Source organism: Lagopus leucura, unplaced genomic scaffold (assembly GCF_019238085.1).
Source record: "Lagopus leucura isolate 7727_CA_CO unplaced genomic scaffold, USGS_WTPT01 Super-Scaffold_100012, whole genome shotgun sequence".
Lineage (NCBI taxonomy): Eukaryota > Metazoa > Chordata > Aves > Galliformes > Phasianidae > Lagopus > Lagopus leucura.
In genome coordinates this window covers 6,556,119-6,582,666 of record NW_024962267.1, presented here as the reverse complement: position 1 = coordinate 6,582,666, position 26,548 = coordinate 6,556,119, and the positions used below count along the sequence as shown (strand labels likewise).

At 37.4% G+C, this 26,548-nt stretch overlaps 1 protein-coding gene across 3 annotated transcripts in view; it reads right to left on the bottom strand.

The window, feature by feature from the left end:
• Positions 1 to 26,548, bottom strand: part of OSBPL6 (oxysterol binding protein like 6) — a 93,656-nt gene that overhangs the window by 52,812 nt on the left and 14,296 nt on the right. For all 3 annotated transcript variants that reach the window (XM_042875043.1, XM_042875044.1, XM_042875045.1), the window contains exon 3: positions 4,959 to 5,194. In XM_042875043.1, the coding sequence (XP_042730977.1) occupies positions 4,959 to 5,102 (144 nt within the window). In that variant the 5' untranslated portion in view covers positions 5,103 to 5,194. The remainder of the gene's footprint in view (positions 1 to 4,958; positions 5,195 to 26,548) is intronic.

The following is a 26,548-nucleotide window of genomic DNA, read 5'->3' as shown; positions in this document are numbered from 1 at the left end:
TTTAGCTTATGTTGTCAAGAAAAGGGAAACACGCCTGTGCAGGCACAAGCACAGCAGAGGGGGAAAAACGAGACAAAGAGAGCAGGAGTGAACATGTTCTAAAAATAGTACTTTATCTATCTTAATTTGCATGGGTAATTGAGCTTTTATGCAAGCAATTTCCTGTGTTTTACAACAGAAGATAGCTACACAGGCCATTTCTAATCAAACTGACAGTCTAAAAAGAAATCTCTCCAGTGCACGCCTGTGAACCCCACCATGCCCCCATACTTCTGGAGGCAAGGTAATTCCAACAGCCATGTTGGTGGGCTCAGACACATATGGAACAACACTTTAGGTACATATACAATTACTCTCAACAACTGGATCACTTGGAGACAATTGTTCATGGATTAAATACACTGTAATAAGTGACAAATAAGGAATCTTGTAGGCCTGGGAGTTGTGATTTCAATGACAAGTGCTATATCATTGAACATTCACAGTGGTGGTCCTATATCTTCCTAAGTAACTCAATTCCTCCTTTCAGACATTTTTTTTCAGATGCTGAAATAAAAGCCACTGTCTTAACGTAACGAAGCTTTACAGAATGTGTTAAATGCAGAGAATTATAAAAAACCTACAGAGTAGAAGCAGTTAGCTGATTTAAAAATTAACTGCATGTTTTTGTTACCAATTTCACCACTTCATTCTTTAACTCCCTTAGATTAATTGTTTGCTCCAGTGAGTTACTGCCATCTAAAGTATTTAACACTTCCTGCACTAATGCTGCTTCATCTGTGTTATTCTGAAGAGAGTTAATTAGGAAAGAGACAGCAAAAGAGAATTACTTTACTGCAACAACAGTACTCGGAATTTACTAGCACCTTCAATTTGAAACTCTGAAAGAGATTAGCAATTATTGAAATAATTCTCACAAACTATTGAGAAGTTAAACTACTTGCAAAAGTCTACACTTTGTTGCAGCACAAAGCTAGGAATAAAGTTCACTGTTGTCAGGTCTGTATGTAACTACCAACAGCTATCTGTCTTTGATTTCCTTTCCTTTAAAGTCATGGAGCAACAAAACCAAATGAAATTTACAGGTAACCACAAGAATTTTTTTCACCATGTCACAACAGGCTGTCAGCAGTGAGCAAGAGTACTTTGAGCATCTACTCAAATATAGGATATAAAAGTCCTCAGATTTCTACATGGAATATATTACACTGTGCTGCAGTCTTGCGTGAGCAACAACTTCTGACGCAAACCAGACAGGCAGAAATGGTAAAAAGAGCCATCAGCCATATTGTCATTATTTATGAGTCAGAAATCTCTCAGACAAAAAAATGTCTTTGATATTGTAGCACTGATCATAAGTGTTCATAAAGAGAAAGCTGAGTTTGAGGAAATTCAATTTACTAAAAATAAAACCAAAAAAAGCAACCATGCAAGCATTAACATTCCTCTAGTCCTTTCATCAGCTCTCACACATCCAGTTATTCTGAGTGTCCCAGAAAAAGCATCAAATATGCTAAATGGAATACTGCAATGAAGAGATTTTTTCAAATGACTTGAATTGCCAGCAACCACGATGAACCCGTGTACGTGATGTGCCTCTTTCTGCCAACCTATACTATCAAGCAAAAGTTGCTGAAATATTTTAAAACAATCAATCAAAAAAAAAATTTTTCCTTCGTAGCCTCCATTTTTCAGTCTACACATATGGCTAAAATACAGTATCGTTTGAAATATGAAAGCTCTCCTATTAGAAAGATGACCATACAAAGCTAAATGCAGCAGAACTAAAAGCTATTCTTTCATGTTTGCTGTACAGTTTTGTTGAAACAGTAATGGGACAGAAAGCAGCAGAAAGATAACAGCTGATCATGCCTCCTTCCTAAAAGAACAAAAAGAAAACTGAGACATTAGAAAACAAGCCTCCACACTGAAAACAGCTGATGCTGCTAAATTCACTTTCCATCACATATTAGCCATCCTTTAGACAGCGGTAAGAAAAGACAAATTCTCATCTTTGTTCAAAACTTTATCATTATTATTATTATTATTTTTAATCTTCTTCTACAACACACACTTTGTTCTGTGACCACAGGTTTAATAGCCAGGGGTCAGGCCCCAATTTACTAAACTGTGCCATGTTAACCTTACAACATGCTTTCCTTCTCAGCACAGTATTATTGCCTACACATTGCAGTGAATATTTAACAATATAAACTGCAGTATGACTTGCGTACTTAGTCAAGAATTAAAATACAGAACATTCACAAAGACTTTACGATCACCAGACTGAATACATAACATATGCTTTTACAAACTGTAACTGCACTTCCTACAAACAGTGCTAGCCTTCCTGCAATTGATGGAGACTATATGCTCTGTTGCTCCTCTCTGCAGTGTTCCCATCATGACCACACAACTGCCCTTCAGCATGGCTCAGCCCAAGGGTTAAACAACAGAGGTCTGGCGTGGGCCTCTCTGATCATCCAAATCAATCAAGATTTTGTTGAGAACAAATGATACTCAAGTTCCTCTGACAATAGAAGTTTGATCCCAATTTTTTTTTTTTTTTTTTTTTTTTTTTTTTTTTGCTATTGCTGGCTTCAATACATTCTGTTCATTTATCAATTACGTAGTCATGGAGACTGCAAATTGGCAATGTCAAAGCTTTTGCTGACTGCTAATTCTCTTGGGTGATGTATATTGCACAAGAAAGCTACATTAAAATGCCAGCATTATATACAGCATGACATTTTCCACTCTCCCTGAGATGATTTATCATAGCCACGTTCACACTCATTCAACTTCCCCCACCATAATTTATTGGGAAACTGTTCCGTAATTGCTAGTGTGACTTTGACAAGAATTATATGATGGGAAGATTTCAATCATTAACCATCTAGAAATATCAAGTGTTATCCTCACATATGACAATGAAAGCCACATTGACACTGTACCCAGTCATATCACATTGAACATCCATACAGATTACCCCTTTTGAGAGGATGTTTTTTTCCCAGCTCCTATGAAGAGTTTGAGGAGGCAGTAAGAGAAAACTTTCAAGCTTTTTCAAAGCAAAAAAAACCCAACAGCCCCCACACCAAAATCCCCTACAGCCTCAACCACGATTACGTTCTCGGGAAATCCTACAAAAAGGAAAATGTGTACAAATAATGCCAGAAGTGAGGAAATAAATTAGACATACAGTTGTAACAGTTGGTGATAGTTGGTACAAAGAATACGTATGATTTGCTGCATCTAAAAATATGCAGAAAGGAACCACTGGTATGTTCATTTCCTTGGGTATAGTACCGTTGTATCTCATGCTGTATTGCTCACTCCAGCTGCAGAAGAAAATCGCTGATCCATTCATTCTCCTCAGTATTTCCCTGCCTCTATCACTAAAAACACCAATAGGAATGCTTTTCATTCTTTTCCTTTCCATTCCACATTTCCTAGATATACTGGCTAAGCACCTTCAGACATTATTGGATCCAAGATAGCTCTAGATGCACCATCACACCATCAACCTCTTCAGGCTATTTTAAATGCATGCTTCACATTTCAGTGACCAAATACAGACTTAAAGTTAAGCATCCATTTTATTGTAATGACAGGTATACCTTACACTACCCCGTTGCCATGGTAACAAATATGGTAGCTACTAGATTTATGGTAACACATTCCCAAAGGCAATTTTTTTTTTAATTCTCCCTTGCACAATCCTACCAAACTACCTAATTGCAAACAGTATTCAGAGAATAAGCAGCCCTCACAAGTCTTCCATTCTTTGGATTTAACTGCAGAATGATATAAAACATGTTTTTGTTTGGAACATCAAAGTTTCAAGTGAAATTAGCAAAAAAAAATTAAGGGGATACCATACAGTAACTAGAATGTAACCAAATACAGCTATCCCTATTTCTATACAACACAGAAGGGAAAGTATTTATCGTCCATCTTTTGCCTAAACTGAAAGGCATTAGAAATGATTTTTTAAAATTCCAGACAATTTCTGCCTGTTGACAAACACGTATCAGAATTCTTTTCACTGTTTAACAGTTAAAATATACTTGATGGTGACTTGATATTTACACTCAAAGCCATAAACGTTATAGCACTTGCCAAAATACTTTGTCTTTGGAGTTTTACAATTCAGGTAAGAAAAAAGAAAACTACTTCAGCAGCAGTGACTAAAAAGCATCCCAGCTGGCATTCAAGTGGCTGGGAAAACCCTCTTAAGCTACAGTCATTCAAGTAAACGTGTACCACACAAACACTAATTAAAGTTCTTTTCCTGCCTCTTTCTCTTGTTTAGCTGAAAAGAAGAAATTATTGCATTAATGATAATATTTCCGCAGTTCTTTTTAAACAGGATGGTGTTAACTTAAAATCTCATTTAGTATTTAAGATTCCCATTAAGTCCAAGTTTCAAAGTACATTTTTATTCTAACCAAATATTTCAGCCCCAAATATTGCATTTATTACAAGCTACGATCTGTGATAATAGCTCTTGACGCTTTCTGAAGGGCCCCTGATGCTGGAGCCAGACTGTACAGCCAGCTCACTAAAAAAACCCACAGGATGCACAGGTTGCTTTGAGTGGAAATAATACAACCCTTTCTGAAAAGGATCCTAGAGAAATAATGTGATTCATTCACATAGACAGAAGTCTAACATAACTGGACTGCTACTACATGACTTCAAGCAATCAGGGTAAATTTGTAGTAAACCAAATTATATTTAAAATCTTAAGTGCTTTCATAGCGGACTAACAATATAACATTTAAATAGAATTGAAATATAATCTTGAGGAAAGGTGACACATCTCTGTAGTTTAGTTAACAAAGAGATTTTTATATATAAAGAAAAACAGAGCAACTGTAGGCTCATACTGCAAAGAACTCTACAGGAATAAATAATTTCACTAGACATCTCATAGGTCAGAATTTTCTCCTTACCTGTCTCCTATCCCTCTGAGATGATGATGAACAGGAGGCACTTCTATGTGATGGAGTGGATGTTTTGTGAGCAGGAGATATACTCTTCTCCTCCGAACTCATCTTCGCAGAAAACTTGCAGTAATGATCTTGTGCTCTTATCATTCATGTACTAAAAGGCAAGGGATACTCTTCTGCATTCTTCTGTTTCACAGCTTATGGAGCGCCAAAAGAGTTTAAACTCAGCTGAATTTCACCTTAACAATGAAAAATGTGAGAGAAGGAGAATGAATACATTTTCACTTTAAAACAGTTCTGCAGCACAGACATCTGTTGACAGTCACTATTTAACTCAACCGACCTCCCGAATTTTTACTTCCTTTCCTCGTTCTAACCAATACAAACACATTCTCACATACGATATCTCCAAAAGCCTCAATGGAAAGGCCTACGCAATTCACAGCAATTCCCACACAAAGTTTACAATCTATTTCAAGCGGTCAATATCTCATATTACATGATATCTCAACACTATCAAGTAACTCCTCAGTAGCCACACCAAAAATGGATATTCCTGACGTAAGTGCAGCCCACAGGGAACCCACTTCAACCTGAGAAAAGTGTGAGGAGGAAAGAGTGGAAGGGAAAACTTCTGTACTGACCATTGCCCATCATCCATGCCCTGGCAAGGTACAGGTTTAATGTCTTAGATTTCTTTCTATCCAAATCTATTTTATTTAGCAATAAGTCCACCTAATTTTCCCCAGACTGAGTCTGCTTTGCCCACAATAGCAATCTCTTCGCCTTCATTTCACTCCATACACTTCTGCATCCTAGTTCCTCCTCCCATCCCACTGAGCAGCTAACCAGCCTCAGATAAAACCATTTCCTGGAATGATGCCTCTGCTTGAGACTATCACCCATCTTCCCCATTGCTCTTTCCCTAATTAAGAAACACGATGTCCTTCCAAAAATGCTGTTGTGACAGCACATCAAGAGTCTGCCCAGTACAGCTGGCTTTAGATGGGTATGGAGAAAGGTACTGTCATGCACCGTACTTAATGAGATCAGGACAAAATACACTAACCAACACTCAGAAATGATTGTGGGCTCAAGAAATTATGACATGATGAAGACACAGCTTTAGCTACTCCAGTCACAACAAATGGCCATGCAAGACTATCTTCCTAAACCCAGATGAGGCAGCTAAATAATTACATTTCATCTTGCAGCCAGCAGTTTCAGAATATTACACCCTAACAATCACTCTTTTGCTGGAGTCAAGTTCTGTGACGGCTTGTAAGTGACAGACTTCATGCTGTCATCTGTTATTCTGGCAACACTTGAAAATTCACATTGTTCAAGAGCAGAATCTGAGCAGTATCACAGGTCTTCTGTATGTCTTTTGCAGGAATTGTGTCTAATGAGCAAGTCATTTTAAAATGAAAAATATATAACAACTTCCCTGCTTACTGTACTGTGGAAAGTTAAATAATCTCAATTTATTATTTTGTCAGTACTTTCGCAAATGTGAAACTCATCCTCATCCTGTGGATGAATTTTCATCTCCATTAAGGAGCCTCCTGCAGCATTACAGACCCTGTGTAACATCTGTAGAGCTCACACAGAATGCTGATGGCATGGCTGGGAGGGCACAGCTGTTTCACCAGCCCATACAACCTGAATATCTTGACAGTTTTTCTGTTCCTCTCTGGTTGAAACACTCCTGCTAGAAGAAGTGGTCTAAAAAGATAAGCTGGATCTGCTCCAGCCAGCTACAAGACAGTGGTTGCAGGAAGTCACTAGGGCTCACCAACAATTTGACTTATTAGATGCAAAATGTTATTACTAGTAACAGAAGCTATTTCCAGTTCTTACTTAGTTTTGCCACTCTAAGCAAAATGACCTAGAAGTCCCTTGTAGCAGGGCCAGCAATGGAGTCAACCAGGATAGACAAAAGAGCTCCAGGAGAAAAGCTTGTGTAGCTGACCCCGGATCTCCCTACTGTCCAGCAAGCTTCCCCCAAGTCCAGCCAAGGCTTGCTGGTTAATCAGGCAGCAGAACTCCACCTGGGGCTGCAGGCACAGAGCCAGCCGCCAGTTGTTTCACTGAAGTTGGCTGACTGTAGCCAAGTCCCCAGGCACAGCAGAACTGAGCTCCCCTCTGCTCTGCTCCCATTCTGAGTCCTCTTCTGCACCCTGTTCAGCTACGGTGAGCCTCAAATGCAAAAAAAAAATAAAAATAAAAAAAATCCATCTTCCAGAGCTGCTGTAGTTCTTCACATTTTGCCACTTCTGTTTGCACGCTTCCATTTGCATTTGATTAAAATTAAGGTTCGCATACAATGGTACTACTGTGAATAGCATTTGTATTATTTGTATGCAGCAAGACAAATACTAAACATTTTTAAACATTTGTTATCAGGTCAAATTGTCTTTTTTTGAGAAAATATAACTCACTAAAAAGCACTGAACTTTATCTTCCATAGATGAAAGATGCACAAAAGCAAGGAGGGAAAGCCAACATTTGGCTCTAAGGAATAAATGAACAGCACTTGGGAGGGCATTAACCAGCAGTACAGTTTTTGAAAAAGAAGGCTGCACAACACATTTGTTTCAGGACTTCAAAGTGAAAGCTTAATGAAGCTGCTCTCAGAGAGGCCTTTCCTTCAGCCTAGCATGCTAGGAACTGCTGATCCAGCTGAACAGCATTTTCATATCCTACAAACATATCAGGCAAATTTCAGTCAAAGATGTGCACTGACAATGATACCTCAAGACCTATGCAATTTTCCTACAAATCAAAACTCAAATGATGAAAGTTAGAAATAGCAGAACGAAGAAATAATCATCACAGGTCACAAAGCTGTGCAGAACAGTCAAGTTATGAAACAGCTAAAAGGACAAATTTTCATTCACTTTCAGCCATGAGGTCACTGAAAAAATTTTTAGCAGAGCAGCCTTTGGGCAAATGAAAATCAAATGCTTTTTAAAACATCTGATCTTCACTCAGTTGACGTGTGGAAACATTTATATTTAGCTTTGGCACAGGATGACGGCGATCTGGCGCTTTAAATGTGTTTTTAAGGCTTTCGGGAAGCGTAGGTGTTGTTGTAAAAGCAAATGCAAAGCTAGCAAATGGTACTCAGCAGAAACAGTTCTGTACTCATTAGGTTTGAAATGCTTTAAAATTCTTTTTTTAAAAAAAAAATTATTGAAATTTTTTATTGAATTTGAACATTGAATTGAAATTCATTGAATTGAACATTCTATTGAAGCCAAATAAAATAGCAGTGTACACCTGAGCCAAACTCCTCTGATTCTGTGGTGCTCCCTAAGCACTTGGAGCCTAAAGCTAACCAGTAGCTCTCTCAGACCACACTTTATTTATCAATTGCTGTCCCTCACAAAGAAGCGTAATACTAAAATATCCCCGTCACACTTGAAGAAGCAAACATTGGAAGTTACTGCCCCTGTTAAATAGGGCAGGAAGCAAAAAAACCTGCTATTAGTTATACATGGAAATTTCTGATGGAGGAGCAGTTCAGGGTCAAAAGTTAAAAACCAGAAGTAGGATATTTGAGAAAATGAGCACTATAAGTACAAAAAAGATATTAATGTGAATTAGCAAGAGCTAGAACTGAGGTTTTTGCTATTGTTCTTGAACACTAAATGTAGATTCTGTTTCTCTCCATTGCTAGAGCTTATCTTCCAATTTTGGCTTAAAATTTAGGTAGCACATCTTTTTCAGAGCATGGTAGAAATAAATTTGTGAAACTGATTTAAAGAGATGCTTGTCTCTCTGTAACTAAGATTGAAGCAAACAATTATATATCTCATTTTTTGGTGAACCAATTCAATTTACCTAAACGAAACCAATGCTTTTGAAGCATTTTTCACTTTTTTTTTTTTTATCCATCACTGGCAATTTCGCTGTTAGCTTCACTGGAAACACAAACAAGCTGCATACTGTGGTAGAATATTTCTAGAAAATAAAGAAACCTAAAAGAACAACATTAAAAAACAATGTTGTTATGATCTTGCTCAAAGACACTGCGGATGCCCCATGCCTGGAGCTCAAGGCCAGGTTGGATGGGGCCCTGGGCAGCCTGGTCTAGTATTAGATATGGATGTTGATGGACAAAGTGTACAAACAGATGACTTGCAGAAATACAGAACTATAAATAAACCTGCATCTCACATTAATAGAAGTTTTCAATGGGTAACATCAAATGAAATCTTAATTCAAAAAAAACAGACTTCAGTGACAAATGCGGAGTTATTTCTCACTGGCTCTTTGCATCCTCTGATTGATTTCTTTTCTGCAAGAATGCCCAGAATGCTCTATAGTCTGTTTAATAACCTATGCACTATTGGCATAATTTGAGAAGACAATTTAGGGTGCAGAATGCTGCCTCTGAGCTTAAGTTAACTAAAAATACGCAAATATCGCTGGCATTCCTCCAACCAAAGCCATCTTCACACTGATGCATCAACACAGGCTGTGTTATTCATCAGGAAAGAGAAGGTTGCGTGAAGCGTGCATCTGTACAGCACGCTCATTCTGTTCTGCAACATCCAAAAGAGAACAACCCCTGTTGCCATGTTATGTGGGATACACAACCACCTGTCCCCCCCAGCCACTGATTTCCATGCGGGAAAATCCTAACCATGCTCCCCTGCTGCAGCACATAAATGCTGCAAACACAGGAATGTAATAGAAATAATATATCTCAATGCTGTGGCAATTTCATAGACCATTAATGGGAAATAAGCAATTTTTCTTTCTTCCCCCTCTCTATAAAATTGCAAATCAATCACTTTACAATCCCTATATGCGAGTCAGCCACATGAACATTTATGATTCAGCAGGGTGAGACGAACTCTGTAGCATGCTCTATGTGTACAGTGACAGAGTGAAAATACAGCATGCAATCTGATCAATAACCAAATCCAAAGAAGCTGAAAGATGAGCAGAGACCACATAAGTAATCTAGCAAACCACTCCGCAGACAATAGTTTAACAGCTGGCTTCGGTAAGAAACAGCCTCATTTGCTAACCTGAGGATAGCAGCTGTGCCACTCCTTAGTTATACTCTCTATTGATCCTTAGCCAAACAAGCAAAAATTACTGTCAGATCCTGCAGCTCCCATCCACCCATCTGAGAAAGTATTGTCACCAGACTGCCATCACTGCCAAAACATAGCTGCTTCTGGAAACATCAGAAATAGCTGCTCTGGATTCAAGGTTTGCTGCATTTCTATGTCCTGTTAAAAATGATTCATTAAAAAGAAAATACCGTAAAAAGCAAAGAAAACAAAACCACTACTTTTCTAACAGATTTATCACTTTAAAACCTTCTCCTAAAAATTGATAGTGTACCCAATTAGTTTTTAGATAAGTTTTATTTACAGGTTCTGTCAGAAGTCATAAGGATTCAATTCTGGATTCAGAAGAATTATTGACAGAATTTTGCATGTTTACAGAATGGGGAAAAAAAAGGAAAAAAGCGAAGAACACAACCTTCTCTTTTTTAATCCAGAAATTCACTAATTTCTATCATTTAAATCACTTTCCCACACCCTTTTTTTTTTTGTACAGTTTCAATAGCAGAATTTCTCCAGTAATAACTTTCAAGGCTAATATTCAGCTTAATTATCAAAAGGCACGCCCTGACTTTCTGACTAGTGAATTTTAAACCCCAGATAGTTACCAACACAATACTGCTGACCTAAGGGAACACTTTAGGTCCAGTATTTGTGAATAGGCACAAATGAAGTGCTACAAGAAAAGTTAGAAGTCTCTTTGCACTATATGCTTTTTAAGATAGAATTTATTACAATTCATTTCCATTGGCTTGTTTTTTAGTATTTTAGAAGTATTTTAGAAGTTGTCAATTTGAGGTTTGAATAACAAATGCACATCTTGTTTTACGATGCCAGACAAAAGAAGTTATTACCTATTTCCACATGCAATTTTCTAGATCACATTATTAACTGGCCAAGACACAATGTTTAAGAGTAAAGCCTAAACCTGTACCACTGCTCTTAACTACACTACTGCATCTTCTTGACTGGTAAGAATGCAGCCAAAGTAACAAAAAAAAGACAGAACTTCCATTGCAGCTATGTTTTACAGCTCTACATTTGTCAACCTCCACAAAAGCACACACTTGAAAGAATTATTAAAGAAATTAAAATGAATTAAGATAGCATTTCCCAAATTGGTGACTGTTCCTATTAAACATCCTTAGGTTTCATCTTGGGAATGTCCTATTGGGAAGGATCCCTGGAGTTTCTGTTTTTATTTTTTTATGGAGTTCTGTTTGGTTTCATAGTCATTATCACTCAAAACATTTATGCCACACAGCTGCACCAGCAACCACCCTCTGAGATGCTCTTACTTCAATGCCATTCTCTAATGACACAGTGCTCTCCCAGCACTTCACAACTGGTACGACTTAACACTTAACACATAAAAATGTATATTTTTTTTCCAGAGTGGTACCTGCATGCATATATGTCAGTAAAACACACCATTTTGACAGACTTCATCAAATAGATGGATGAGGTCAAACAACTGTTAATCGGATTCAGGCAAGAAGAGGTCAGTATGGAATCTGCCTTTCCTATCTTCTGCTTGCCTACACAATTAAGCAGTTTTCCACCCTCCTCAGATCCCTGAAGCACACATGGCAATTAGTGGCATTTCAGCATTCCAAACCTCCAACTTCAAAGATAATTTCAAAATACGCGTTCACCTCATACCCACTCTCGGAGGATTGTTTCAATAGCTGAAATGACCATAAGATTTCCATTAGGATTTTTGTTATTTCTCATTTCTCAGGCTGCCACTACAATAGAATATTGATTTGCATGGCATTGAAATTTTTAGCATAATATAGAGATAGTATATTGACCTGTGTTTCATGTGTTTGTAACAGACTGCTGTGAGCAGAGTTTTAAGCATGTATGTATATATATGTGAACACACACAGAAACACAGAAATACAATGCACTATATCCCAGTTAGATAAAAAACAAGAAAAATTAAATGCTATATATTATCATTCTTTCCGAGATGATGTATGATTCAAACATGCTTAAAAACAATAGGAGAAAAAACAAAACAAAACACCACATACTATTCCATCCTTCCATCTCGTTTTTATATCACATACTGAAAGATCTGTTCCTATGCAAAAATTTCAAGGCATGATATTTTTTTTTTCAAGCTTTTAATACAAGACAGAAAAAGACTGAAAACTGTAATCAAAACTCAGAAAATGCTTTCACGTACTGTGCTTTTTATGGATAAAACAACACAATTTTCAGTGAATTCTTTCTCTAAAAAAACCTCTTGAATAAATAAATGGACAAGAATAAATAAAAAAAAAGGGACTGCTTGCTATTTTAATATTGATTTTATTTTATTTTATTTTTAGTTCTGGGCAACCTAGACAAAGCAACAGCACTTCAGAAGGCGAAAGACTCCGTTTGCTTTTATATACAAGTTTCAATTGGGCAGTGATCTAAAGCACAGAGCTTGATTTCCTTTATGAAAGGTTACAAATGTAGACCTACAAAATGCTTCTGAGCCTCTTTAGTGTAGGAGCATGATACATGCTTGTGGTGCTCGAAATTCGTGTCTGGATGCACTTTATCACCCATGTTTTATAAACCTATCTCTCATTTCTCTGCATGTTCTATTTCCACTACCTCATCACTTTTACATTTTTGCTGCATGTTTCAAATCAGCACAAAATGTTGATTTCTGTGTCTCAGAACAAGGTAAGAAGTGCCTATTTTATTGAATTTTGAACAGTGCATCATGAAATGACTGTAAGAAGGACACCACAGAAATTTCTGCTGTCTTGAAGCGCAACGTATTTATGGGAGTACAAGGTTGCTGGAGTTCGTTCAGGTCACAGAAAATTGATGCACAAAATTGGAGGGTTAATCAGAGTTTCCATGCTATGTAGTTTCTGGCTTGCCAAATTGAAGGTCACATCCAAGAACAAAAACTGAAGTATAGTTACACTATGGGAATTTCATTCTTGGAAGCAATTAGCTGGACAAACATTATCACAGCCGATCAGAGCTACACAGGATAATACAGTTAATAGCTTATGTCTAAACTGGGAAAACATCAAGACATCAAACATCAAGAAGGAACAGGGAGGCTGTTTATCTCATTACTACCTGAATTTTGTTATGGCTCATTCAGTGACAGTTTCATTAGAAAGACAGAAAAGAAAAATAAACTGTTACAGGTTATGCCAGTGCAGTACAAAAAACATCTTGAGCACTTCACAAAACCATCAGGACTCTCAGTTGAGGCTGAAAACACAATGAAATGGAATAGCTGCTTTTGAAGCTTCTGCATTCTCTACGATACGTTGACTGGAATTCAAATGAACTCAGGAACAAGCGAGTTGCTCCAAAAGTAGTTTCCTGACAGAAGCAGTCAGTGGCAAAGCAAACAAAAAGAACCTTTCCTTTTAATACACAGTTATCTCTTGACTCTTCCATAAAGGAAAGCAGAATATTCCCTATCATCACACTGTTATAAAGCCCAGCACACATCAATAGTTAAACATGCTTAGTTCTTCCTGCTTTTGAAATACTAATAAATGAACACTCAACTGCACTGACAGAAAACAGTGTAAAAACACACAAAAGTAACATCTGCTATAACAGGAACTCTACCTCCAACATTATTAGCAATTTCAGTTGAAATTACACTACACTAAATTGCTTCCACCTGTGTACAAAGGTGGATCTGAGAATAGAAATGCCCTCAGGCACATTTCACATAAAAAAATACCTCTACAGTCCTAGAACATTTTCATCACAGAAAGGCTGTATGCTGTCCAGTAGTCACTGATTACCAAAAAGTATTATAAATAGAAAACTACTTCAAAAAAGTATCAATTATTATACACAGACAGGTTATAAAACTAGAAAAAACACCGTGGCCATCTAACATAAACAGAGTCAAGAAAATTCTGCAAATTAGTTCATCTTAGAAATATACTCTATAACAGCATTCAATAGCAGGCAGAAACCACAAATAATCTCCCTGCATTATTAAGTATGTCACACAATTTCTCCTTTAAACATGCCAAACTTCAAACTGTGGCCAAGGGACTTCAATAAAACTGCCTTTACAAGGAAGAGCTGCTTCCTTACACAGAGGTGGTCTCCTCAAATGCAAGATGTGCTTGTAAACAAATGCACCCTATTTAGTATTGATAAAAGAATACAAGCATCTAATATGATTTCTCACAACTTTTAAGATTTTTAACATAGCCTGAGGCTGAGAAGTTTTAGACAAGTATCCCTTCAATTAAAGAACTGACAAACTTTATAGACAGAAATGTTAAAAGGTCACTTTGGTGCAGGAGTAAGGTAATTCCCATGGATCTCACAGCACTAAGTGTACTTCTGCATTTTGGGTCTTCAGCATCTTGTTCAACCACATGGCAGATGCAGCTTACATTCAAGTAATTCCCCTTCATCAGCTATAAATGCCATGAACAAACAGCTTTCATGGGCAGTGCTCCTCACCCCTATATGAACATGTGTAATTTGTAATTTTCTTTGCAAAAGGTTTGTAATGAAGGGCTTAAAGTTACAACAGCAACAATATCAGCATCTACACCAATGCTTTTTATCTGTAGCTCTCAAAAGCATTTTAAGGTGCTTAATTTTAGCACAGTCAAGTCAGCCGCAGCAGATGCAGAGTTTGTATGTTACCATCAATTCTCACAATGTCCACATTAATGATCTGAAATAACAGTTCCATTCAAGCTCTAAATGGAAAGTGGCTGCCAATTATGCACAACACTGTTTGTCATTGTGCCCTAGATGAATATTTACTGAGACATAACACATTTTCTTTTGTGTCCAAACACAAGACTCCCAAACTGATCTCAGAAGAAAAATCCAAAGTGCCTAATTTCAATACCATTTTAAAGAGGTCCAGAATAATCATTCTGTTTCACCAGTAAGAAACAAGTTTCTTTCTTTTGGAAAAAAAAAAAAAAAATCATTTTTCAGAGTTGCATCAATTTGCTAATGGTATCAGCAAATAACTGTTATCCAATGCTATCAACAAATACAAGGAAATCGGTATATTTGTTAAAATTTAAAAAACATTCTTAACTAGAAATACCACAATAATACAGTGTTCCATATTCAGTTACTAGTTTAAGCTTGATGCAACTGTCTATTAGCTGAACAATTTTTTTTTCTTTTAAAGGAATCATTGTAACATCAAAAGTACATTTAAGTACATTGACAAGGACACTTGATAAACAATTCTGACCATCCCTGGTGTAGGGAACCTGTTTTGGCAGGGGGGTTGGACTCAATGATCTCTGGAGGTCCCTTCCAACCCCCACAATTCTGTGATTCTGTGAATTTTAAAACCACCCTGACTATATAAGGTGAATTTAAGCTTTTTAAAAATAGGTCCCACATAAAATGACATATTGCTCCTCCATCTATAAATGCCAAGCTTCATACTTGAGGTTTATAGAAATAGATGTCACTAGGGACATCTTGGAGAGCTACTCAGAGTAGCAGTGAGGCAGACCAACCATGAAACCCACAGCAAGGTTAGGCATGCATCACAGAAGTTGGAAGAAAAAAACCTGGGAAAATTTGTTTCTCCAGATGAGAGAAGGTGAATGAATTATTGTAGAAAAAAAATTAGTTCCGTTTTTCCCTGAGCTCACAAAAGTACCTCAAGTTGGTCAGCTGCTAACCAATCCTAAACAGTCAAACATCAGGTTCAGTTGTCCAGACCACACTTCAGCATTCTGCCTTCCGACAGGTCTTAGCATCCTTCCCAGCAAATAAGAAGGTCTTGCAGAAACTCACGAAATTTACGTACAGCACTGGAAGAGGGCTCTCAGCAGTCCTGACTACCTCCCTCCAATGGAGGAGCTAGCTAAGATGAACCATCAGCCATGCAACAGCTTCTCATCAACCACCACCTGATCCATAAAGGAAATGCAAGATGCAAGTAGCATCAGGAACTTAGAAGAAATCTTCTTTTTCAACTCAAATAACTGAAAACTTCATGCCTTACACAATAACACCATGCTCTCTAATGCTCATGAACATCAGCAAAGTAATGGAATGACTTGACTGTTCAGTCTCTTCCGTTTCCTGCTTTATAATACAGTTACTGTTACATTACATGCATGGAAATGTGTAAAAAGCTATGTAATATAGCAATGAATTACATAGTTTTCTCCTAAATCAAAAAATTCAGTATTTCCTGCACCTAACATAGCACAGGATTAACCAAGTACTGCTGGCCTACAGTGGGAGACTCAACATGTTGCCATTTTTGACCCATGGAAAGATCAGCATGGCAGGATCAAGCAGTTCTTCCTGCCTTTTGCTACTGCAAAGCTGATTTTATTTATTTATTGTTGTGATGTAAGTACTATTATCTCTTTATCAAAAAACTGCAAATAGTATTGGAAGGTAGGGGACACTGAACTTATCAAAGTCAGCAGCAGTAGCAGAATTACAGCTAATTTTTTTTTATTTTTATTTTTAACACATATACTTACTGCACCAAAAAAGTATTAAAACACCAAAAAAAAAAAAAAAAAAAAAAAAAAAAAAAAAACCTTAGAATGGTTCACTGCAGTTGAAATATTTGTTTGCTACTCTTATGTTGTTTGAATCATTAAAGGTTAACTTGATGTCCCCTCATTTGCAAGTTAAGAAGATGTCCCCAAGAAAAGGAGCATTTCAGTAAAAGCACTTTCCCTGAATGGGCACGACATCCTGAACAGGATTAGGGGGACACTTCCCCCCACACATCCTGGCTCACACCGTATCATGAATTGCTGTATGTGCTTTGGCTATATATGGCACATAAAACCATTATCTACCAATCTTTCTGTTACCAACTCATTTAGTCATACTTTAAATAGAAAAAAAGAATAGCAATAAAACTCTTACATACGTGTAACTAGGCAAAATTATTAACCACCTAGGACAAACAACCAAGCAGGGAGCTGCTGCAAGTCTTTCCAAATATCCCAGAGGGACTGCAGGGTTATCCAGCAGCATAGATGTTTACAAGGATGGTCATTAGGATATCCCAGCTTCTGGTGGCAATGCTGCACACGTGTTTTCTGCTCTGTATCAGAAGTGCTGGCAGTAGAAGCTCATGTAAAGCACTCACACAGCTGCCCAATAGAGCTAAGGGGCACTAAGAGATTTTCACTCTCATTGGCTACATTAAGTCAACACTAAGGATCCCAACTAGAAAAGCATCTTTTAATACTGGGAACTGTCTTGTGTAATGGACCTATAAACAACATGAGAAAAAAAGAAGGCTCATTTCCAAAATGTAATTCAATCCTGTTTTTAACTGAGCAATTTAGAAAAAAAAGTTACAAAACAAACTGTAAAATACCTCAACTTTGTGTCAAACAAAAGAAAAAAAAAAAAAAAAGGGCAAGAAAAGCAGTCCAATCTAAATTTATCAAGTAGCAAATAACTGTAAATTAGATCTCTGCCTCAGGACCAGTGAGCAACTACAAGCCAAGCTGCATCCGCAGAGTGGGTAAAGGCAGTATGACTTTGCAGTATTCTAACCTTGCTCAGTGGTTCCTAAGGTTCCAAGCAGCCTGCTCAAGAAAAACAGCTGGTAATTCTGTGAAGGGATTGTAATGGAAAGACAGGCTGAGAAGTACTTCAGAGATGTAAAATTTTTTAAGTACTGGAAAAAGCACCAAAGGAAATCTCTGAATTACCATGCAGCTGCTGTCTCAAATAATGTAAGTGAAATGCTTGCTGTCCTGTATAAACACAGCGTTTGTGTATTGTAACCCAATGCACAGCTGTAGAAGTGCCAAATGCTCTCAGCACAGAACTAACCAGCTTGCAGTATTTTGTCCTGAACAAAACATAGTAAAATATGGCCCCAGTTCATTTTCTCACGTTTGCAGTAACCTAGCAAAAGCTTTCAGAATCACGAAGTGTTTGAGGGACAATAGAAGGCAACAACTTTGCACTGAAGTCCACAAATTGTTTGCAACAATGTGAAGCATTTTCAATTTGTGTAACATTCAGACAGAATGAAAAAAGCAATTTTCTATGGCCCTACAGCAACAACTGAAAATGTATCATTAAAACAGCCTTCCTACGTGTTTATCCAGTGCTGACACATAACTGATTTCTAAATGACCCGCTGCAACCCCAGCACCATGCCTGAGTAAAATCCCACTGCCTACTTCAAGTACAGAAAGAGGCTCTGTATCACACACATCTATCATTTGACAGTTCAATCATCAGAAGTTGCCTCATTAAGACAAATCCAACAACTATTTCTATTTATTATTCTCTCTCCAAATTCCACTTTCTCAACCTCTGGTAATCTTTGCCTCAGCCCTCCCACAAATTTCAGAACAGGGCATGAGCATCTCTCTGCATATCTATCCTTTGCTTTCCACTGAACATTCTCATCTGTGATTGTTTCCTTTACTTTGTCACCCATCTCATCTCGAACAAAAAAAAAAAAAGCATATGACAACTGAACCAACATCTGTATTTTGTGCTGCAAGGAGCCATTAATTTTGCAATGTTTATGTTAATACATATCAAAGATTTCAACCAAAACAATAGCTTTTAATTACTGAAGATTAATTCATGCAACTAATATGTTTCAGAAATAAACATGAATGGGTAGCTCCAGATATCTCAAAGTATGAATTGTTTTGCAAGGGCACTGAAACCTTCTACCCTAAACTCATCATATACGTGTTCTCTTAAGCACACTTCCAAAGTGTTTTACTGTATTGGGGCAGGAGGAAGAGGCAATATTTGGAATATGGACTACAGACAGATATGCATTTTTTGCTAGACTCATTTTTTTTTTTTTACAGTGCGTGTTTAGTAATAAAGCCTAATTTCAGATGGGTATTTCCCTAACATACAGCATTACAGATTTGGTTATTTTCTGCTTCTAAATATAGTCTTTCTTCTGCAGCACAGGAATGTAAAATCAGAATGTATCAGCACCACATCTAGAGGGCGACACTGAGACGAAGATTTCTTCAGTGTCCAGTTGTAACTTAATGTGAGGCTTTGTCAATGGCCCAGAAAGATATTTCTAGAATTATTCTTGTCTGCCTTATAGAAGTGTTGCACGCTAACATGCTGTTAACAGGTTGCATTTGTTACCACGCTCTGTAAAAAAAAAAAAAAAAAAAAAAAAAAAAAAAAAAGTTTTTCCCCTCCTCTCATGCTACAAAATAGAACACTGCCCTGTCTGAAATACTGTTCCTGGCACTAGGACATTATGCTGAGCTCTGCCATCAACTCCCAGAGAGCATCTCAGCAAGAGATAAGATACCAAAACCACTTTTGCAAAGAGCACAAGCCTGCTTTCCCAGACCATAGTTTTGCATATTTTAAGAATGATTTTCTTCATTTCTTCATCCACTAGACAAATAAAAGCGTAAAGAAATGAGATGCTAAAATAATTTCACGTCCAGACTTCCAACATGTCATATTTTTATTCTGTTCCAGCTTTCAGTATTGTTTCAAAGCCAAGCTTCATCATAGATGTTTTTTCTTCGCCTGAGTCAGAAATGACTCACCACTTAAGTTATGAAGGGTTCAAGAGGTGGTACATCTAATCAGATGGACTAGAGTCCAAGTCTTGAGGTATCCCTTTCTATAAGCACCTTCCTGCTATAAACACATTATCTGTTCCACATATATATGTATATATATATATAAACTGAAGTTAGCACTCTTTCCTTTAAAACCTCTACTCACGACCCTATTAGATAAAACGGGAGGGGATGAAACCAACCTCCCTACATTGAGTGTAGGAACAAATACAAAACAAAAATGACTGCAAAAAAAAAAAATATATATATATACACACACACATGTATACACACACAATTCCTTATGTTGACCTGATCACAATATATCCTAATAAACAATACTCACAAACTTAAAACCAAATCTATTACACTTTAGTATGAGGAAAGCTCAGTTATAAACAGAATTATCCAACTAGTCCACACCTATTAACACATCAGTTCTACTCTTTTTGATCTAATACCTAAGCATGTCACACACCATCTATGTTGTAATCCTCAGCTGTTCAGCCACTGCACAGACTTGCCTGAACAAGCTGACAAGAGAAGTGGCAGTTAAAGTGTGTGTTCCTGACTGAAGAAACTAGCCACTCTTTCCAGTTCCTCACCATATGGGAAAAGTGAAACTACTACTTGCATTCAAAACATTGGGAAATCAGGGGACTCAAAGCAGCATGGAGAAATTAAAGAACAGAGAGCACAGGACAGCAGTCATCATGCCATCACCTTGTACATTTCACTGCAATTAACTGCTACTCCACCAGAAACAAAAACTGCTTGCAATTACATTTTTCTCTGTTGACCAAGTTAACTAAAATAGAAGTTTATTAATATAAAAAAAAGACAAAAATACCTATATTTTGCTTTTTTGCTCTACAGATTTTTAATTATTTCATTGAATTTTCACAGTGAGAGAACATCTAACTACCTCTCTTCTAACTGTTGTTGAGCCATACGGAGGTAGCTGCTTGTACCCAAACAGAACTTAACTAGCACAGAGAAAATGATGTAATGCATTCAGTTTCCATCAGGTGCAGCACCCTAACAAAAAATGCTTTATCTGTGGTATGCCTGGAATTAATTCAAACCCTTGCAAGATAAGACCACTGCCATGACAACGGGCAAAAGGCTGAAAATATGGTTGGAGAAGGGAGACCTCTGGAGACAGAACGGCCTTGTTCTGTCCAGAACTCCCATTTATTGATGAAACTGTTGATGAACAAATGTGTTGACAGCAAACCCCCTAAAACTAGCAGGCATGAAAGGATGCCCAAAAGAAGCCCTAGGAGACTTTCTCAGAGAGAAAGGACCCCCTCAATGGCTGGGTCAATGCTGGAACCCAGAATGGTGATGCCTTTCTGTCTCTTTTTTCCCCCTCCTCCACTCCCTCTTTTTATTCCTTACTTTTTCCTTCATAAAGCTGCTAAGTAACACAAGGCTTATTTCAGTTTCTTATCAAGTCACACAGTTCAGGTGTACAGCTTAGATTGATATAATTCTAAGAGTGCCAACACTTAAGATAATTGTAGTACAGCATCTCATTAAAATTGGTAATTGTGCTTGGACCTTGGGTGCCAGTTTCACCTAACTCTAACTGGTGGGGGAAAGGATGCAGATCTGGTCACTGCTCCCTCCCAAAATGAGTACTTCTTCTATTCTTATGTTTTGAAAAGAGAAATAAGAGGCAGAAATTAGAAGAATGAGGGATGTTTTATAACAGTTCCTAAACTTGCCCATTTTACCATGCTTATATATTAGATTAAGCCCAAGAAATACTTATCACTTATCATTTTATTCATACAAAGAATACTAGAAGTGTCCTATCCAGCAAAGATGTATTTGCATGCCCATGCCAAATACCAGAGCTGTAACTCAAAGCTCAGCAAGAGCCAGTGACCACTAGGATCCAGTTTAAAACCAGACTAGCAGCAAACATCACTCTTCACTAACACCAGCCTAGCATGTCCAAAAAAATGTATTGGCCTCACCAAATGGAATCAGTAACAGCTTCCCCATCATTAAAGCCACTTTGAGAACTGCCACCTTCTTGCCTGGAAGCCCCTGGGGAGCAGCAGAATGAGGAATATGGGTTTGCCTTACCCTCCCTCCTACAAGCCATTTAAGACAGAAGAGCCTGTGACTCACTGTCCACACTCCCAAAGCGGGAAAACGTTCTGCAGTGTCCTAAGCTCACACAAAAATTGCAGCAATAACTATTTTAATTTGAATATCCTGAAATATTACTATTTTAGATTTTGACTACTCACTCACCTGATGGGCTTAAGGACTTAGCGAGAACCAGTGATTTCGATAAATGCTTTACGACTTAATGAATACTTTCGAGCAGAAATGTTGAGGAGGCTCAAAAAAAAAAAAAAACAAAAAAAACACACAAGCAAACAAAAAACCTAACCATACAACATTGGTACACTTTGTCTTTTTGAAGTACAGCCAAGGGCTGTAGTGGGCATAGGACTGTAATAAACCAATACCAATAGAAATGCCAGAATTTCCTGGAAACAATTTCTTTTCTCACTGAGATCTACCCTACACAATCAACAGACCCATTCCTAAGGAATGCATCACTTGCAAAGCAAGCCCATCAAGGAGAAAACAGTGTCATTAAATAATTGTTCTTTGAAAGAAGCTGATACACTCCTGACAATGGTGCTACAACACACTTTCTTGAACCACTGTCAGACAACACAATGGCCAAATACATCACCCTAAAAAACAGTGGGACAAAACCATTTCCCAGTAACCTAGGAGCAGCAGAGTGCCTCTTGTGGTGGTATATATCCATCCCTACTGGGAGCAGCAAAGCTGAGTGATCAGATGTTTCCTTACAGCTTCTTCATCCCTAGCAATGACATGCACCAACTCCTTGATGCCATATGAAATGTGTTCCAGACTAAGGCAGAGCACAAATAATTCATAAAAGAACACCCTGAAGTTTGTCACACAAATTGCAACAGCAAAAGAAGAATAAAGCAAAACTTTAAGTCCATCACTGTACTGAAAGCATTTTAGTCAAAAGTATGCATGTATCAGAATAAAAGGCAGAATGTTATAAATCTCCTAATAAAGTCTTTCCACAGTACAGATAATAGTTCTTCATGCCATACTCTTACCTGCTGATAGACCTTGTTGCATTTACTGTCATTTGTAATTCTGAATTCAGAAAGAAATATTTCCATTTTCAATTGAAAAAAATACCATTTCTCTATCAGCAAAATTTGCCTGTAGTATACCAGCTGAAATGCAAAGATTTTTGATGGTACACAGATACCTTATTCATGTTCAATAAAGCTAATACTCCAAAAATAAATTGCCTGCAGCTGATCTGATTCTGAGTAGCGTGAAAATCCACAGTCAAATCTTTAAAACAATTATTTTAAAGAGGTTTTTTTTTTTTAATAAATATAATCCTCCCTTTGTTTTCTTCCTATTTGAACATAGCTTTGCTTATTAATTCCTGCTCTCTTGGAAAATATAACAACTTGAAATTAAGAGAAAAATCTGTTATTACTCCTTTCTGTCATAAACTAATGTTACAAAAAATGTTTTGGAATATAATCTGCAATTTAGCAAAGAAACCCTACCTTAGACCACTAAAGATAATATGTATGAGATTCAGTGCTTACCACACCTGAGCTGACCTCCCATCACCACTCTGGACATCCCAGCTCAGGGAGTATATCAACAGAAACCAAACAGCAGCAGAGCTGCCCATCCTGTTCTCTGCCTTTCCACCGTCTCACATTGCTCATTCTCAGTGGGTTTTGAGAACTTTCTTTCCTTCAGTTTAAAAAAAAAAAAAAAAAAGCCATAGGTTATGAAAACCACTCCTACACTTACTAGGGAACATAAAAAGCAACTCAAACAACATATTTCATATGAGTTTGTATATTAAAACCACTGTGACCTTCCTTCTGTTGGAACTGACACAGTCATCAAGACAACTTTTGCAACTACAGCAAGGCACATGACAGACAAATACAAGGACTTTGCTGGGGATATACCAACAAGTCCAAGTCATTGTGGTACCTCAAGACAATAAAGAGAGTCTTGATCTCCTGGTAGCATACTGCATGTTGTTTGTTTGTTTGTTTTTTCCTTTATTTCTGGGATTTTGATGCAGTAGGACTTATGATGCTAGGTGTATTTCTGACTTCTAGCCAGAGCAGGGGCTTATATAGACTTTCTGCACTTAATGTCCACTACAAAATGTGACACTGTAGGTTGGAACACATAACGCTGGAGGCTTCTTCATCTTCCACAGTATTATGTTTTTGAATGAAGTTGGTAGGAGTGAAGTGCAGAAATACTGCTAAAAACATACGGTGCAGTTCCAATAGGTATCACGGACTTGTTGCAAGAATTCGAAGTAAAGTTTTATCTCGTGTCATATAGCAGACCAAATAAGGCAGCTATCTTCTCTTCCTTTACTCCCAAGAATGATTTATATGAAAGTGCAGACTTCTACCCCTCTGACATCAAAACTCATTATGTAGTTACTAAAAAAACTTCTGAAAGCATCAATGCCAAAAGCAGATCCCGGACCACACTGCACACTAGAAGTCTGTAACTGGAACTCAGCTTGCACCCTTCGCTTACAACCTGCACGTGGGTAAATGTAAAACATACCTCACCTTATTTTATTCTGTATGTGTACTACATATGCCACAGTAACAAAGTTTTAAAAAATAGTAAGAATATAACAGAAATAAGTGATTACCAATGACCACATACCTCTGAAGAGTTAAGCAAGACAGGAGGGGGGGGACTCTAACCTAACATCATAGTGATTCACCCGTCCACTTGACTTGCATAATGATACATCACAATACATTCCAACTGAGGATACAAGCAAATAAATAAATAAAAAACAGCCAGGAGAGTCCCTTCCCAATTACATTAATAGCAGACATTCAGAAAATATTTCAGGAATCCTATTTTAATCTAATAAAAATAATAATACATGGAAGTCTCCTGGGAAATACGCGAGCAGAAGAAATTAGGAATTAATCAAGTTGCAAGTGAATAAAATAAATGGAAGAGAAAAAAGTTGAACAATTATAGACTCAGTTTTTTTTTTTTTAAAGGAGATTAGAATTACTTTGAATATTATAATGAATGTATTGTTTAAAAACAGGAAAAAAGATCTGAAAATCTGGGTACACACAGAATTTATGAAACAGCCTATGAAATATACAACTTTACAGGGGATAATGTAAATAGCTATTGTAGGAAAAAATACATAACAGCTTCTTTTTCCCTTCTGGATAAAATTGATAAAGGTTATGAATCTTTGTATATAAATACCAGAGAAAAGATACTTTAACTCCAATGCAGAAAGAAAAAAACACTTGAGTAAAGTTTATTCCATTACCTAAACACCGGGTAAACTAAGCTGGCCCTCTCTGCTTATTGCTTATATCACAAAAGCAATGATAGGAAGAAAGCTGTCTAAAAATTGTACCTCTTTGTCATCTACAACAATAAAAATCTGTTACGCAGAAACATTTCATTGGGGTTTTTTTTTTGTTTGTTTTTCCTGAGGACAATATATTCAGACATACCATCTTTTCATTTTAGTTAGTTGCATTCAGAGATTGGAGTCAACAATAAATGAATAAATGATCCTAATACTAACCTCCTACATGTATTTAGACTTCAAATCCAAATAAAACAATTCCCAGCAGCAGATAACTTGGGTAGAAAGCTGGCCACACAAAGCCCTTGGGAGAAATCTGCCCTAATTCATGCAGTGGGATGACTGGTTTATATACCTAGCTACTACTGCCTTTACTTTGAGTTCAAACATGTCAGCAAAAAAGGAAAGGAAATCAAGTTCGAAATCTCCAAATAAGACACATTTTTTAGGTGGCGCACCCTAAAGACTGAAGAGTTTAGAGATCAAGACAGAGCAAGCTGTATGAGCATGTTTACGTAACGGACTCAGTATGTTCTTCTATACCAGCCACACTGAAAGTAGTTGACAGAGTACAACAACCAACCAGCAAATATTAGATTTTAATACATTAGGACACATCAGTGTAATAGGTTTTGTTGATCACATCAAACCATACAACAGTAGCAAAAAGCCTTACAGATGACGTCACCTGTAATGAAATTACACAGTGGAACAGCAGTTATAAGAGAACACAGCCAGTACTGGACTGGCAGGGAGCATCTTTCAGCAGTACCTCAACATGGCAGAACAAAGTTACTCTCAGTAACACCTTGGGCAAACAGCAAACAAGAAAGGTGCACACACTTTTCTCAGGAAAACACCAAAGAGACACTTGTTATTCCCTGTTCAATCCTTTTTCTGTTTTTCTTTTCTCTAGGCTTACCTTTTATAATAAAAGATTTCCACGCTATATAATTCTTGACCAGCTAGAGAAAACTTCAAATACTCAAAAATTTATTTAAAAAGCTCAAATGCTGAGAACAGATGGAGCATATACTTTGAACAGAACACGAGCTATCCAAGAGGTCACAGGCTTCATGGGTATACAACCAGGAAAATAAGGTGGGTGAATGGCAATGACGCAGCCACAGCATCACGCTCCAAGTGTGTAGACATGAGCACTTCAACCTGGCTGGGGGCCAGGGCCTGCCTGCAGCTATCTTGGCTGTGAGCAGGGAGCTCTTTGCTCAAGCTGGGAAGAAAAAAGGCAGACAGATGTGATACCATCCATATTGCTCCCCTGAGTGCTGTTGACTACAGGATACAAGTATTCCTTAACCACACCACCTGCACCCAGAAGGAATCCTCAACAGTTTTTATATTAGGGAATCAAAGCCAAGTATCGAAACACAGTAAGTCTGCTGATTTCTTTTTAATAATAAAGAAAGAAAACTGAACCAGATTTCTCCCCCAAGACAAAAAAAAAAAAAAAAAAACAACCCTACTTCTCACAAAGAAATGCAGTTTTAGCAGAACACTTCCAGGATG